At 35.2% G+C, this 16,177-nt stretch overlaps 2 protein-coding genes across 4 annotated transcripts; one reads left to right on the plus strand and one right to left on the minus strand.

The window, feature by feature from the left end:
• Positions 1 to 3: 3 nt before the first annotated feature.
• On the minus strand, positions 4 to 4,609 carry Strump (WASH complex subunit strump). Of its 3 annotated transcripts, XM_066398239.1 has the most exons (14): positions 4,436 to 4,609; positions 4,277 to 4,379; positions 3,977 to 4,168; positions 3,713 to 3,924; positions 3,413 to 3,658; positions 2,686 to 3,361; positions 2,428 to 2,634; positions 2,081 to 2,372; positions 1,494 to 1,941; positions 1,259 to 1,431; positions 920 to 1,202; positions 652 to 857; positions 448 to 598; positions 4 to 272 (listed from the first exon to the last, which is right to left on the minus strand). In XM_066398239.1, the coding sequence occupies exons 1-14, from the start codon at positions 4,555 to 4,557 to the stop codon at positions 119 to 121; spliced, it is 3,465 nt and encodes a 1,154-aa protein (XP_066254336.1). In that variant the 5' UTR covers positions 4,558 to 4,609; the 3' UTR covers positions 4 to 118. The 3 variants fall into 3 exon arrangements, with proteins under 3 accessions (XP_066254336.1, XP_066254338.1, XP_066254337.1); XM_066398240.1 differs by lacking the exons at positions 4 to 272; positions 448 to 598 and having other exon boundaries at positions 725 to 857; positions 911 to 1,202; XM_066398241.1 differs by lacking the exons at positions 3,977 to 4,168; positions 4,277 to 4,379; positions 4,436 to 4,609 and having other exon boundaries at positions 3,413 to 3,668; positions 3,713 to 3,834.
• Positions 4,610 to 4,786: 177 nt separating this feature from the next.
• LOC136414416 (uncharacterized) lies at positions 4,787 to 11,624 on the plus strand. Its single transcript, XM_066398419.1, has 5 exons — positions 4,787 to 4,930; positions 5,033 to 5,137; positions 5,233 to 5,457; positions 6,713 to 6,807; positions 6,873 to 11,624. Exons 1-5 carry the CDS (start codon positions 4,868 to 4,870, stop codon positions 11,482 to 11,484), a joined length of 5,100 nt encoding a protein of 1,699 aa, XP_066254516.1. The 5' UTR covers positions 4,787 to 4,867; the 3' UTR covers positions 11,485 to 11,624.
• The last annotated feature ends 4,553 nt before the right edge of the window (positions 11,625 to 16,177 follow it).

Raw genomic sequence — 16,177 nt, forward strand, 5'->3', positions numbered from 1 at the left:
ATTTAAACGAATTGGATGTTTTGTAATTAGACTGTCGTATCACAATATTAGTTTTGATCACCTTGTATGTGTTCATTAATAAATCAATTACACATATAGTTTATTTTTAAAGGATGAATCACGTGCCTGTTATGAGTGATTGTTGCAGAAGCAGGATTTCCTCGGGTAGGTTTTGCCTGTAGAATATTCGGGAACTTTCTGAGTAATCCGTGTAGAAGTCCATGAAGTTGAGCATAACGACGACTTCAGGTAAAATCTCGGGAGACTTTATTCTGAAATGACAATCAAAGTTTCTTAAGAGCTTTAGGTATCGAATTAATAAAGTATGGAAGCTTAATTGTATACAACTGAAACCTCACAGGTACTTCTCTATTTTCTGACCTTTTTAAAACTACTTAATCGGTTCCACTAATAGCAATGCCAAAAAATCCAAAAACTCCAACTTACCCTGTATACTTGGTCAACTGCAAAATGTACCCTGTAATCAATTTAATAAAATCCCGATTAATATCACTGTGAACCTGCTTCAGTATTGTGTGAACTGCAACCGACAAGGCTACGCCATCCATTTGATCATATGCTTTTTTACTCAAACTTCCTAAAAAAATATATAAGTAATTGAATAAATCTCAATTAACAGTACAGATTTACCAATATTTTGAGGTAAAAACATCAATTTAATGTGTGCCAGCACAAAAATAAATATGGTAATTGCGTAGTCCATATTATTTCGCGAACTGACATATACTTTACTAAAAGGTTCGTTGAGACCTGCATAGTCAAAATACGCAGACAGTTGCTTCATCGCTGTCTCCGAAGGCATTGGATTATTCTGCTTTAAGTCCAGTAACAACGACCTAAAATTACATAAAATAATTACTTTCTTATAACTCATTAAAAATACTTATACAGAATTTACTTATTCAAAGTCCTAAGAGATGCTTCATAGTTTTTGGCATTAAACTTGCAGGATTTATTCAAATGGAATGCTATAAGATTCCTGAGTAGCTGCAGCTGCCCTATCAGCAAAGTTTTTTCCAGGAATTCAGACCAAATTTTAGTGGTTCTGTTGATGTATGTTTGATACACCTTAAGGGGATTATTATTTGCCTCATCCAAGGATTTTTGTTTTATGTCATTGTGGATCGCGGAGATTACATTGGACCAGGAATTGGCTTTAACATTTTTATTCTCTAGGTGAGCTAAAATTATGATGTTTGTTAATTATGTGTGCTGGAAGGAAATTTTTGAAATTTACCAATTATTCTCTGCAAGGCTGTGATTATCATAAAAGAGAATAATCTATCTAGGCCAACTAATCCAGTTATCTCAATGGCTTGAGCTATACATGCAATGGTTTCTTTATTCATTATTGGCTTGTGGACTTTTATATCGTACCAGGTGGATGTTGTGGGTAGAAACACCGATGACCTAAAGAAATGAAAAATATATATACATATATAAAAAGATAATAATCACATTTATTGTACCACCTTGGATCCGTCAATCTAATAACTTCCCGAGCCAACCTCCCTACAAAATTTTCACTCCCATCTATAGGAGGGTAAATGGGTATAGGTACATAACGGCTTTGATAAATGCTTTGCCAGGGATGCACTTTACTTCTAAGAAACCCATTACACTCCTGTTCTACATTATAATTCACAATCCTAGTCACTTCTTCTTGCCAGATTTTTAATCCATTTATGTTGATGTAATCTTGAATGTACTCAAAAGACCTCTTATATCCATCCATAATTTGTCCAAGGATTTTAAGTTTCGACTCTAGTTCGTCTTGTTTCGGTTTTGAGCTGAAGGTAAATTCGCTGTTTAGAGATTTGGAAACATGCTGAACTAGTTCTTTTCTTATTCCATCTTCGAGGAGTTGTTTGGGATCAAGGCAGACCACACCTACTAAGGTACTTTTCATCATACGCATGCCTGCAATTGAAGAAACAAGTTGCTATAATAAATATTGAGGTACAGTAGATCAGTTTCAGGCCCACTCGTGTTATATCTAATATAATCTACTAAATTATAGGCTTTTAAAATCTTAAATATTTTTTAAATACACGGTTACCTTGACTGAAAATCGACACTGAATGAGTCAATTCTGCGAATTCAAATCTTTCATCCAACTGAGCAAAATCTTTTAGTTTATCCTTGTCCACCCTGCTTGGAACTTCCTTTATCACCCGAGTCTGCATTTCAATTATTCGAGCCAGCTTTTCAAACATTGTGCTAGGGATTATTTGCAAAACCTTTCGAACATAAATCTCCAACTCTTTGCTATAATACTGGGAAACGGAAATAAGATCTTCACTATGTGATTGATTAATTCGCAAGAGAGGAAGCTCCAGAGCTGAAGCCAGCTACAATTATTATTTTATTATATAAGAAATATTAAGATAAAATATAATAAGGTACTTTCAAGAAAACAGCTCGGAGTTTAATGACCAATTTTGGCTCCTTTTTAATGCCATTTTGCATGATTTGAGTATAAAAATCTATAAGCTCCCAGGCGTAGCTAATATCTCCTATTAAGTGTAAGTTAATCATCACATCCTCCTTAATGCTCATGGTTCGAATCATTTGATTCAAATCGCTGCGAGTTTCGGATAAAAATTGAATGACCTAAAATGTTCTTTGTATTTTCCTTTAAATCTCAGAAACAGCTCTCAAAACCTGCATATTATTATCTAGCTGATGATATTCCTGCACTTCTTCTAAGGCCTGAATAAGTTGCACCAATTTCCTAGAAGACCCGGAATCCTCTCTAGACAAATTCTCAATTTGCGCGGCTATTTCCTTAAACCACCCTTCTAAATCCGAGTTTTTTTTAATTCTAGAAAGAGGCTTGGATCCGCTGAATACCTCAGATAACTCTATTAAGCTCTCATAACTATTTCTCTTTAAATCCTCCCATTGACTGTCTTTCTCCAACATGAGACTCTTATACAAATCCTGCGTTACCAATTCAAGCTGTGCAGTATTTAAAAGAAGTTTAAATAAATATGATTGCTCGCAATTTGACTCAGAAGTTACTAAATCTCTAAACAGTTTTAGCTTTTTGTTTCTATTGTCGTTGGTGCCCGGCTTCAGAACTGTGTGCAATATGAGCCATCTTAAAGTGACATTGCACTCTCTCAAAGTATTAACAATGTTGTTAATATCCTTTAAAAGGGAGTCTTTTGTGATATTACCCTCTTTCAAAAGATTGCTGCTAATTTTCAATAAATTTGGCACCTTTTGCCCATAATTACTGGCAAAATGCTTGATATTAGAGACTTGTAAAGTATTGCTTAAAGCTTGTTTTGCTGATTTAAAGTTCTCCCAAGTTTCAGCCAGATTCACAATAAAACTATAACATTGAAAATTAATTAAAACAAAATGCATGAGTCTAAATTACTACCCCATATAAACAGAAATTATCCAATTATCTGGGAAATATTTGTCTACAATTTCTCTCATTACTGCAGATTCACAATGCAGGATAGTAGGAGAGAAAAACAGACATATGTAAAGCATTGAAGCTTGAGTGGCTAGTGCTGTGCTCCTATGCTTTGGTAAAGGGAAAACAGATATTTGGGAATAAATGTCGTCTGAACGTAGTCGTCCTATCACCATATCTATGTAGTTACTATTTATAGACACTCTCCTATAATCACCTAATTTAATTAATATCAAATTTTTGCCCACGCTTTAAACTTACTTAAAATAATCCTCAGGATAATTCTGGGGCTTTTTAGATGTGTTTAAACCAGTGTCCATAAGCAACTTACAAACCTCATCAAAGCTGCTCTCTGTGTCTCGTCTTTGAGGGGTGTATCTATTATATGAAATAAGTAATCTCTCTCGGATTATTCCATCAATATGAGCATCAATTGCGATTAACATTAAGCCATAAAGAAATAATGATTCACACTGTAATAAATTTGGTGATGTATTATTATATGTTGCTTTTTTAAAGACTCACAAGAAGTTGTTTGCCTTCATTATCTTGGAAAACTGTCTCTAGGGATTGGTGTATGTAGATCCCATCCTCAAGTTCCTCAATGTAATGGTTTAAATCCATAATGTAGCTATGGATGCTTTCAAACAGAAGGTAAAATCTTTTAATTATTTCAATGTGATTGTCACGGAATTCTTCATCTAGTTCTCTTAAAACCTATAAAAAATATGTTATTGACAGATATTATGTAAAATTCTGAGGACTATCCAGTGAATTTCCGGTTTTTAAAGAAATAAAATTATGTTTTGGGAACTAGAAACTCACCTCACTCTCCTCAATTTTCCTCTCGTGGGCCTCAGAAGTTTTAAGGTAGGAAAAATCCTGGATAATTTCTCCATATATCTGAATATCCTGCTTGGACTCTAGTCTGGAAAATCGGATTTTAATTAATGGTTTTTTTTGGAAATCCGGGTCGAAAGCTACCTGTAAACTTTGGGAATGTAGTCTTTCAACCTTAGTAATTCGGCAATAATTGCATTTCCCCTGGACACTAAAAGAAGGATGTTTTGGCCACAAGCGTTATTCTCCGCTAAAAATTCCTTCATTTTTAACTTTGTAATTCCGTAAGTCCAAACCCGCCTATAAAAAAAAACAAATAAACAAAATCTAAGGTTATGGCTTCAAATATGAAACAGTACTTGGACACTCAATCGATAATGTTATATCTATATTTCGTATTCATTAAAAAAGGACGCATATATTTTTGCTTTCTAGGGACACGTCAAACCATCTGTCAACGTCATCCATTCATTCCCCGCTTCAAACATAAACATAACCAAACATTTTAGATTCCAAGTTTATTGTTGGGCTTACTATTTCATTTTGGCAATTTTTATCATAATTCTATTATGAAAAATGTTACCCAACAGGAAAAGGAAGAGTTCGCTGGAAAGAGAACCCCAAAATCCGAAAATCAAGGTAAATTCTCCTTTGGTGCCAATGCCTCAGCCACATATACAGCACTTAAATAAGGTTTCCCAGGAATTATGCTTAATTTTCTAATATATGCAATTTTTTCAGAAATTAAAGGATGCTTGGAAAACTTTTCCGGAAATTAAAGGTTTGCTAAATGAAGCTTCACTGGACCAAACAAGTCCTGAGCCCATCAACGAGGCAAAAATTAAGGTATTTATCCTCTAATTTACCACTCCAGTTCCCAATTACTTTACTTTTTAATTAAGCCTATTAGTTACTTTTCAACTTATTCAATTGAATTTTAGATGAATAAGTTATTGCCTGATGACTATGACTTTATAATACTAACAGCGAGCACGAAGCCTGATGATCAGAATCAAGGCAGTGATGCAGTATTTGGCTGCATAAGGCTGCCTATACTTACCAAAGAAGATGCCTTTAAGTGGTTAAAGAAGTTTGAGAAGAAGACATTCACTTCCTACAGGTCACAGAACCATTGGAAATGTAATTCTGGGACTGGACTTACCAAGGTAAGTTGAACAGCTGTAAAGCGCAAGGTCAGTGACTTGCTGAAATGAGGTATGTGAACAATTTACCTAACAGGTGGTAAAGCATGTAGGGTTTACATGAACATGTGCAATAAAAAGTTTTACCATATGCATGTCAATATTAAATGAACATAAAAGTTTTGATACCATGCCACTTTGATCTACATGTGTTGTAAAACTTTTTATAATTACCATTCCCATAAAATGCTACTTTCAACTTGCAAATGTATGTGGTAAAGGCACTTTATCACACACTCTTAGGAAAATAAATTTTTGGGGTAAAGTCTGTTGATATAATTGGATCAACTTTTTCTATGAAATTTTGACATATTGCCCCTTGTATGCTATGGCAGCCATTAACAGTCATTTCAGGGATGTGTTTGGTATTCTCGGGTTTCAGGGACATTTCAGAACAGAGATTGTGATGGATCAGAGTGTTAGTCTGAAACATTAGAACCTAAACATTTTGAACAAAGATGTGCTGTTGTCTCTTTTTCAATTTTGACAATAATCAATTAAAGGCTGTTAACTTCACGTTCAATCCATCAAAATAGATCCCCAATGATAGCCAGCCCATCCAATGGTGGAGAGAAGAACACCATTGTCTTCTACTATGTGTTTTCTGATATCATGAATGGGTTTTATCAGTTAATAAAGCATATTGTAAAAAAATTGGGAAGTAATGTCATAGACATTACAGTCTTTCTGGATATATTGAAGACATTTGATTGTGTTTGACATGACATGGCAATAATTATTTGAAACAAAATTTTGGATCAGGTAAAGGACAAAACTGTGAGAGGACTAACTACAGTAAAAACATTGCTTGAAAATTGCTAAATGCACAAAAAACTGCAATTATGTAAATTACAAAATGTTAATTACAATCACTACCTATAAGTCTGTGTTTTTAATAAAGCTTATAATGCGCGGCAATTCTGTGGATAAATAAGGTTGACTTAATCTTATCACATGGATTTTTGGGTAAAAAATCTATATTCATTTGTCTTTATTATTTATCGATATTGTTTAAGATTTAGGCTAGGTCACTAGTTCAGATACACGTTCTGACATCTTGCAAACCTTCATTTTCACTTTTCAGATGGTTGTGCTGTTGTCAATATAGAAAAACCCCAACATCCGAGAATATTAAATGCATACTGGGTTACCTTTGGACTGTCAGACTGAGGACTTCAAATAAATTAAATTTAACATCCCTCATTCTCATATTTTCCAGAACAAATTCGTCTGCTCCTTCCGGAATCCCAACAAATTATCTGATTCCTGCAAAGCCTGCTTAATATTCACCATCAAAGATGCAAATGAAGTTGCGTAAGTAACTTCATTTACTTAAATTCATCAAATCTATTCTTCAAATTATTGCTTTTTGTCTCTAGGACTAATCCTGACTATTACTTAAGGGACTTTCCGTCCCAAGTGATAATCCAGTTCTGCCACAACCACCAAATAGACGTGGAATTGTTCCTGCGAAACTTGCGTCCTACAAAAGACTTGAGTGATGTGTTTAAGATTTATTACATGTATGGCCATTCCCCATTTTCTGCTCTTATTTGTCATAAATGTGACTTGCACAGCTCATATGGGCCAGAATTTTATAACGTGGTGTCCAGTAATGGCATTTGCCCCCCTTATAGTTGGTGCTCGCAGGAGTATGAACAACTGTTTAATCGAGGGTTTATTGAACCTGGAAAGGTTGAGTTAATGGAAAGGCTGCAAGAAGTTATAAAGAAATATAACGAAGAATGTGGCTCAAAATGTGCAGTTCTCACTGAAGATAAGGATTTAATGTTATGCATTTGTACTCCCCTAATGAAGAGTGTTTTTGAGTCTGGCTTTGCTGAGGATTTGATTACAGTTCGGTGCTTCTCAGGTCCTAAAGCAGCTTCAGAGCATCAAAAGCTAATTTTGTTTTTGTGTCATACTCCTATTGGATCTCTCCCCTTTGGTATTGTGTTGACACGCAGTGAAGAAACCACCGCCGCTTGCAATGGCATAAAAACCTTGCTCACTTTGCTGGGAATGCCTTCATATAGTCCTAAAACAATTATAGTGGATGAAAACCCTTTCGTGCATAAAACCCTCAAAGAAGCCTTCTCCACATCTGAAATAATCTTCAATGAGTTTCAATTGCTGCAGTCTATATGGAGAGTGATTCGATTGGTGTGCGAAAATGATCATGAAGAATTCCAGGCATTATATAATATGTTTTTGGTGATTTTGAGCAGTCGCTCTGAAGAAGATTTCAACAGGAACTTCGATAATTTGCAGGTTTATGCAGACAAATATCCGAAACTAAGTGACTTTGTAAAATATTTTAAAGTCAAATTCAATAACTACGTTCTCTATTGCCGTCCTCAAGTTGAATTCAATATTGACGTATTAAATTACACAGATTCAGGCACAATCATTTTGCAAGATGTTTCAGTTAAATATTGCGATTATTTTAATATTTTGCAAATTTTTGATTTTTTGACCAAAACTTATGTTACTCATTATGAACGGAAACTAGGGAATATCGTGGATGGGGATTTAAAGGGATTTTTCAAGACCAACTTTTACGTTCCCTTGAATCAAATTTCTGGGTTTTCTTGCACCAAAGTGAGCGATACAGAGTTTTTGGTGGCGCTAAATAATACACAGTTTTATGTCAACGCCGAGCTGGACACGTGTACTTGCGAAGTAGGGGTACATGGAGGTTCTTGTGTACATCAATATATCGTGGAAAATGAAGTAGGGTTGCTTCCTGAATGTTACACTCCCCTAGGCGAAGACATGCTGGCTATATTAAAGTCAATTTTAGCATACAAAGGCTCTATCAATAAAACGAACCAAGTAACTTATGTCTGCCAAGAGGAGGAGAATGCTAATATCAAAATTGAGGTGGACTCCGTTATTGATGTAAACAATTTAGGCCTTGTTGATGAGATTTTCCTTTCGAGTTCGAAAATAAATAATCCATTTACTATCACTAAAATTGACGAAGAATTTGTTAAAGAACAATTAGGTGATAAGGAGATTGAGATGGAGCAAACTGATACACAGGCTAAGAGAGAAGAAGAGTTAATAAGGAGTGATGAAAAGGCTGGAAAAATAGCGGAATTTCTCACTCATCTGAATGAGAACAGCACCTTCAGTTCAGTTGCAGTAGCTACCGAAACGAAGGAAACTGTAAACACCATTGAAGACTTTCGAAACCAGTTTCCAGATCACATAGAAATCATTAATGAAGAAGACACAGAATTACCAGAAGAACCATATTTTGCTGAGTACAAGGTAATGGACAAAGGAGTCTTGAGTATAGTTACTGACAATAATGATTACACCAACCCTGGTATTCCTTCTACCAGCGAAGGCCTTGTAGACAGTTTTGAGGACTCTAATTTAGTTCTGATCTCCCCTAAAGACTTCTTTGATGGCCCTGAAAAAGGAGAGGATGACGCCACAGATAATTCAGACTCAAAAGTCAACATTCTCTCTTCCGTGGTGATTAAACCTCACAAATCTCCAAACCGAGAGAAAATTCCTACTAAAATGAACCTCAAAGATCTAAGGAGGAAAGACCCAAAGACGTCTTCAAATTCCAATTTGGTGGCCAGAATTAACGAGGTCTCCATCTCTCGTGTTCCAACCAAAAAAGTCAAAAGTATTAATGGTCGCAGTTTCAAATCAGTTTCTCCTGATGATAAACGTCCCCAGATCACTGGATTTACAGTGCTACAAACACTGCAACAGAAACCCGATTTGCTTGTGGTTCCAACATCAATAGATGAACTTGAAATCGTAAACAAACATGAAGATTTAAAGAAGGAAGAAATAATGGCACATCTCTTAAATGTTACAGGTGAGGAGAATAAAGATACTGCAGAAACTGAAGAGATTATTAAGTTTGTAGTAGAAGAAGATCCTGAGATTGCACCAAAGACTATTAAAAAACCAGATAAAGAGTCATCTCTAGATCTATCTGGATATGTTAGTGATACTGTAGGAGATATTATTGAGATCGACTCGGATGATCTTGAAGAATTAGCTTCTAAAGAATATTTCCCACTAAATAGTCGCTCTTTTAAGGCAGATTCAAAAAATGACATCACAGATAGCGGAGACGTCTTCAAAAATCAGCTATCAACTGCTTTTGGTCAGCTAACAGAGTTGGCAAACAAAAACACCTTCAAACAGTCCGTATCCAAGTTTCTCAACAAATTCAAGGAGCTCAAGTCTAGTGAGAAGCTGGTATCAGCACTGGAGAATTTCGGATCCGAGTTGCCCACGCAAACTAAAACTCAATTCGTACCAAGAAAATCACTAGGAATTAACTGTGATCTTTCAGACTTCTCAGATGACTCCAGCGACTTCGAGCATTACAGTGACTGTAGAACTAGCTGCAGCGAATATCACTCCGAGTTAGAGGAACTAGACGATGAAGACTACCAAGAGTATCTTCGTCAAGAGGCTAAGGCTAATGAATCAATTATGAGACTACCAAGCGATTTGCCTGGAAACGTGAATCAACCCTTTGGGATTGAGAATAAGCCCTCACAAAGCAGTAGGAACACAGCACTCACAAAACCTCAGGTAAATGTGAGTCGTGTTAAGAAAGTTGCGCCAATCAAGAAGAGATTCTACTCGTCTGATGATTCTGATAGTGATGCTTCGAAATCTAGCGGTATATTGAAGAGTAACGTATTGAGAAGTGTTGGGTTGACCGCCAGGAGAGTTATTCCGAATGTTAAGCAGGAATTTCCTAGTGATGTCAGCAAGAATTGGATAAGGAAAAATAACAGTGTAAATAAGAGAAGATTTTTACAAAGAAATTCGATAGTTCAACCTAATTATCACACGTTTATTAGCACTGAGACTTCAGATAGTGAGAGCGAGGCAAGGCCTGCTAAATTCAAACTTCAACCTAGAACTAACAGCATCACTAACAATCCTAAGAAACATGCCCAAAGAAGAAAATGCGAGAGCGGGACTGATAGTGAAGTTTATGAACCAACTAAAGCTGCAAAAACCATCACTGCATTATCATCCGGTAATATGGTGAAGCATGATACTAGAGAATTGGAACACATATTGACCGGCGATGACGCTAAGGTGCCTTGCCAACCAAAGAAGAATAAATTAGAGACATCGCTGTTAGAAAATGAGGAACTTTCGTTTTTGTTCGACGACCCCAGATTTGAGGCCATAGTGATGGATGCAGAAGAACCTCTTAATGATGTCTCCAGTTTATCAATTTCAAAGCCCAAAAAGAACAGTAACGGGAATGCTCTAAGAAATGAGTTGCGCGAGGATATTGATGACATCGCAACAATGTTGGTTGGGCCCAAGGAAACTAAGCAGGCAAGTGTTAAACCTGGGAAAAGTAATTTAGAATTTATAAAAATGAAGTCTGAAAAGACTGCACATCATCGAAATTCCAAAGGTGCGAATTTAAAACTGGAGAGAATGAACATTAACAGAAGTTTATTCGATCGTCGAAATTCCGAAAGTACTAACTCAAAACCAGAGAAAGTGAAGACTGTTGGCACTTTATTAGATCGTTCCAAACGTACGAGTTTAAAACCTGAGAAAGTGAAGATTGAGAGAAATTTCGTAGATGACCGAAATTCCAAGAGTACCTTCATGGCAGCCTCCACCCTGGAGCCTCGCAATCTGGGCTATGAAGATATTTATAAGCAATTCCTGGAAAATTCCCATTTACATAAAGAAAAGAAACTTGCTGTGAAAGCACGGACGAAAATGAACTTTCCCGAAGAAGCTTCGTCGAGTGACAGTGCAGATTCGGAGATTTTGGAAAAATTCACTTTTTCTAAGAAAAACGAAAGGCGCAGGCAGAAAGTACCCGATTTGCAACTCATAGTACTGATAGAGAGAAACATGCAAGTTGAGGAGAAATGTAGAGCGATGAAGCGGAAGCAAGCTGGTTGGAAAGGGAAAAGGGGATACAAAGAACTATTGGAGAATGCACAACGCATGAAATTTATGTGAATTTTTGCATCTCAAGAGTTAGTTTTTTTGAATTATTTAGAAATATTAAGGCCTTATTTTCTCATTGGGTATGTTTCCACAATGTTGCTTTTATTTAGAAAAGTTTATAATATTGTAAATAAAGACCTAATTTTACTTGTCTTATATTTTTAAATCAATGCAAAAGTCTTTCTTTTATTTCATTTGGGAATCACGCCTCACACGCAAATAGGGGTTGTTGGAGAGGTAGAATTGCGCAATATTCTTAGTTAAAATTAATTGAGAATAATATGCACCCTTTGCTGAGAGCTAAGAGAAAACCCCTTGTTTTGAATAATTTAAACTAACAAAGAATAACATTCATCCTTTACTAAAGGCGAAACTCCTTGTTAGTGTTTCGATAAGAAATCGGTTACCGTAAAAATAACAGAACTAAAGTGTATGGGATGTGAGTATGTATAGTATGTGAAACATTTTCAAAATTCGTCGCCTCAATCGCTGAAGAATTATAGGTCTTGACTAGAGATGACTGAATGGTGCTTGGTCATTTTACCCAATTTAACCTATCTTATTTTAAACTTTATTATCTGTGTTGGTGTTACTTTAAGTGATATTTGTTAATGTTTAGTTTCTTGTTATGCGCCCCGGGCTGACCTCATGTTCAAGCAAAACAGCCAAGCGCTTTTAGCCATATCGGTTTTATTAAGCAAAGTATATGGATTTCCTTTGATTTTAAGCTTCCTTGGTTCTATTTAATTTTGTGACCATTATCAAAGGCATTCTGTCGCCTATGAACATTCTTTTTTTTAATGTAGTTTAGATGTTCTTGAATGTTATTTTTTAAAGGTCTAGATTCCGCACTCCCCCAATCGAAGAACTCATTATCAAACCAACCTTCAAAAAAATATAGAACCAACCCATTAGAAAAGGCCTGCGGCATATATTTCATCTATGGAATTCTCTATTTGTAATGTAATTTTGGCGTTCTTTAATTATTTTTTTAGAGGCTGCACCAATTTAAAGTTTCTGATATTTGCAAGGAATTTTATACAAGTTGTCCGTTTTACGAGCCCCACCGTTAGGCTCTCGGTTGTCTTAAGAAATACGAGGTCGATTAAATTAAGGCAAAGTCGGGCAATTTCAGGCTCAATCAGTTTACGTTTTCAAATCGGCCGAGGTTGCCAGTGCTTTTCTAAATACCCGTGTAAAACTGATTTTTGTTCCCGTTTTTTACTTATGAATCGTTTCGGCGTATTTTTTGATAGCACTGCCAGTTTTCGAATGCACCAAATTTCCTAGATGTAAAGTGTAAATTTTTGGCTTTTCTTATGGCCTCCATATTCGCTGTTTGAATATTTGACTACCCCTACTCTTTTCAAGTTCGCTGATATGACACATGTTATAGTTAGTGCTGTCATATTGGTTAAAACAAAACATTTCCTTTTTTGGTAATGGTGTCACGAAGCGACAAAATCGCCTTTCGACGATCGAAGAAAGCCATTCAAATGAACATTATCATGATCTAAGATTGAGAAAATAACATGACATCTCAAATTTTTGCTGACAATCAGTTTGATATTAAGGACAAATCATTCTCACGCAATCCGTCAAATTCCCTGACAGTTTTTATATCTAGTTTAGTGCGTTTTCCAAGATTGACGTCATTTTCAAGCTTACTTTGACAGTTGAAAGTGTTTTATCAACTGGAACATTTGTGAATCAACTTGAAATGTCAAAAGTTACCGTCGTGTTATATGGGATTAAACCTATCGTCTGAGACCTTAGCAAAGGACGAATTATTCACAATTAGTTTTAACCGAGAATAATGTGCAATTTCATCCCTGTTTATGTGTGAGGCATTATTCCCAAACAAAATAAAAGAAAAGTTCATTACTCCACTTCAAACGTATAGAACAGATTTAATACAAAGTTTGTAACAATAAATGTTTAAAATAATTTTTGTTTAATTAGATTTTTGTGTACTGCAATTATTACTTTATTGCTTATATTGTTTTTTTTATTGTTATGTATTTGTGTTTATCCCCAATATATTTTATAGGCTTGTAAATAAAACCACCTATCTTGTAATTACATTAGGATAATCACCTAACATATATTTATCATAGAAAATTCGCCCAATCGCGGCATCTTGATCTATTCAAATCAAAGCACCTCCGATTGAACCTGAAAAATTACAGTATTCACAATTCCGCCGCCTATTTTGGCTCATCCTCATCAATCAATAAAACTCCAAAATAAATACAGTTACTGCTTTTGCTGCTTCCAATAGCTGCGCGAAGCGAAATTTTCTGTTATAAAAATATGTTGGGTGGTATCGTTTGTTATTTCATTGTTTTTGAAGATGGCGGAACTTGAGTTAATTAAGGACGTTTATGTAAATTTATGCTAATGGGAAAAACTGCGCATGACTTTTGTTTTTGAAGAAAAGTCAAAGTTTGACAGATTTGGACGGGCAATGTTGCCGGAGGGAGTGAGTTTTGTGCCTCGCGAAAAATACATAAGTAAGCAAATTATAGTAAAAACTTAAATGCTTTTTCTTGGAATATTTTTATGAAAGTTTTGGAGCCAGTATGGAGTGAAAAGCTCCAGAATAAAAGAATTATCTAAGATCAGAACTTTCGTTAAAGAAAAACTTAATGCTCATCTTTAGAAGTTTCCAGACAAATTTGAAATAGAAAATTTCTTAAAGCGTGTTACGCAAACGTCGGAATTAAGCTAAATTTGCATAATGAAGGAAACCTGTGAAAATGTGTGTTATATGACAACGTTGCTTGCAATCAAAGGGCATCAGAGTTTGACAGATTTGGGTAAGAATGTTGTCAGATGGAAAATCGAATCTTTACAAAAAGACGCCACAGTTCGACAAACTTGAACAGATTTAAGCGAGCAACGTTGCCGAATTGAACACTAAATCCTATGGTCTCAGAATTTTCACCGTGACAGGTAGGAGCAGCGTCTTCAGAGATTCAAATAAGAGGCACGTGGTAACGTCGCGTTCAGCATTTAGTTTCCAAGAGATCTTTCAAGTTTTTAACAAAAACGCCGTTCGGGCTCACAAGGAGCATTGCTACCTTTTCCATAAAATTGAAGATTTGAATTTTTTTTTCAGAATTTTGTCTGTGTCGCACATGTGTTTTTAGGCGGGTTCACGTATATCCACACTATCTTATGTCATACACGAACAAAATTACGAAAATATTTCATTGGACGACACAGATATATCACTCCTAATATAATAAATAAGAGTTCAAGATTTATTTTCGTCGAAGATGTTGCGATCCAGTGGCACAAAAGGTACACGAAATTTATGGGCAAAGATTTAATATAAGGGGGCCCTGTCTGAAACGAAATTAAACCGATAAAATGGTCCGCTAATGTCCATTCGTCAATCATATATATATATAACGGATTTCTTAATGCCCAGTTAAGTTTTTTGATATATGTAGAATGATGTAAAGCGCAGTAAACTTTAGCGATCACGTGAAATTGAGTTTTTCAGTAGCGATCTCATTTTCCATTAAAAATTCAATTAAAAGGCTCTTGTTAAAAACCAATTTTTTGCCATTCATGAGTCTCAAGTAAAGAGAGATTCAATGAAAGCTTATTTCTATTAAGTGGGTACACACTCAAATAAATAGGCAACAACTTCAGTATAATCTCAGAATTAAAAAAACGCGTCTTTTTCCTTCATAAAATTGCCTTGCAGACGAAACAACTTCCAGCTTACCAAAGAAATTCCGGAGATTTTCTAATAAAGGCAAAATTACTTTTAGCTGTTGCTATCAGTGGGTCTGAATTTGGAAGAGAAGATGAAACAGAAGGACCCTAGGCAATTAAATGCCCCCCCACCCTCAAAACTTTATAGCTTTAGCATTTATTATAAGGCTTTTTTTTCTTTCTCCATGAGATGACAATCTGCCAGCTCTACATCGGTTGGAAATCAGAGCAAAGGGCCTCAATAATGCGATCTCATTGAAACGGTATAAATTACTCTCGATTCACTTTTTTCAGCTGCAAATAGGGCCTTTTCGAGATTATTGCACTTTAGAGATAGAGCAATGATAGCACGTACGGAGCTTATCGAGTTTAACAGAGGGTTGAGCAGCGTTTGTGTTATTTTTGAGGTTTTAAGGGGGGTGAATGGCAATTTAGTTGATAAGACGTTGTGGTTTTTGGATAGAGAGACGTTTGCGAGGAAATTGCCCTTTGGCAAATATAACAAAAATGAAGAAAAGTGGACATGGTAGAGGATGGATTTTAAATTTTAAGACTACATAACTGTACTAAAAAAAAGGCAGAACACGCTTATATTTTCTCTTGAACTTTAATTGAAGGAATAACAAAGGTTTAAGAGAGTTCTTGAAATACTAATAATATTTCTTATTCGATTCTTGTAATTTTAGAAATTAATTTTTTTTCACTCGGATAAATTTTCCAATTTTTGAAGAATTTCCGATTGTTTTTTAACATTTTTTTGGTAATCTTAAAAATATTTTTTGTTTTAATTTAATTTTCCATATTCTCATTTCTTTTTTTTTTCTCTTCTTTATTTCGTTTCTCTTCTTTCTATATTTACTTCACTTTAATTTAGGCTTTTTCCAATTTTTTATTGATCTTAAAGAATTTCTTTGATTTAATATAGAATTCCTGATATTTATCTAAAAAGCCGCAGATCTTTTTTCTATTTTTGCTT

This window comes from Euwallacea similis, chromosome 17, assembly GCF_039881205.1.
Source record: "Euwallacea similis isolate ESF13 chromosome 17, ESF131.1, whole genome shotgun sequence".
Classification (NCBI taxonomy): Eukaryota; Metazoa; Arthropoda; class Insecta; order Coleoptera; family Curculionidae; genus Euwallacea; species Euwallacea similis.

Excerpts from the sequence above, each read along its gene's own strand:
- Strump (XM_066398239.1), bottom strand. The coding sequence starts at position 4,557 with ATGAAGGAATTTTTAGCGGAGAATAACGCTTGTGGCCAAAACATCCTT. Across the intron at positions 2,373-2,427 it reads TCCGAGCTGTTTTCTTGAAA|CTGGCTTCAGCTCTGGAGCT; the intron begins GTACCTTATTAT and ends TAATAATTGTAG. Across the intron at positions 599-651 it reads GTTTTTACCTCAAAATATTG|GAAGTTTGAGTAAAAAAGCA; the intron begins GTAAATCTGTAC and ends ATATTTTTTTAG.
- LOC136414416 (XM_066398419.1), top strand. The coding sequence starts at position 4,868 with ATGTTACCCAACAGGAAAAGGAAGAGTTCGCTGGAAAGAGAACCCCAA. Across the intron at positions 5,458-6,712 it reads CTGGGACTGGACTTACCAAG|AACAAATTCGTCTGCTCCTT; the intron begins GTAAGTTGAACA and ends CATATTTTCCAG. Across the intron at positions 6,808-6,872 it reads AAAGATGCAAATGAAGTTGC|GACTAATCCTGACTATTACT; the intron begins GTAAGTAACTTC and ends TTTTGTCTCTAG.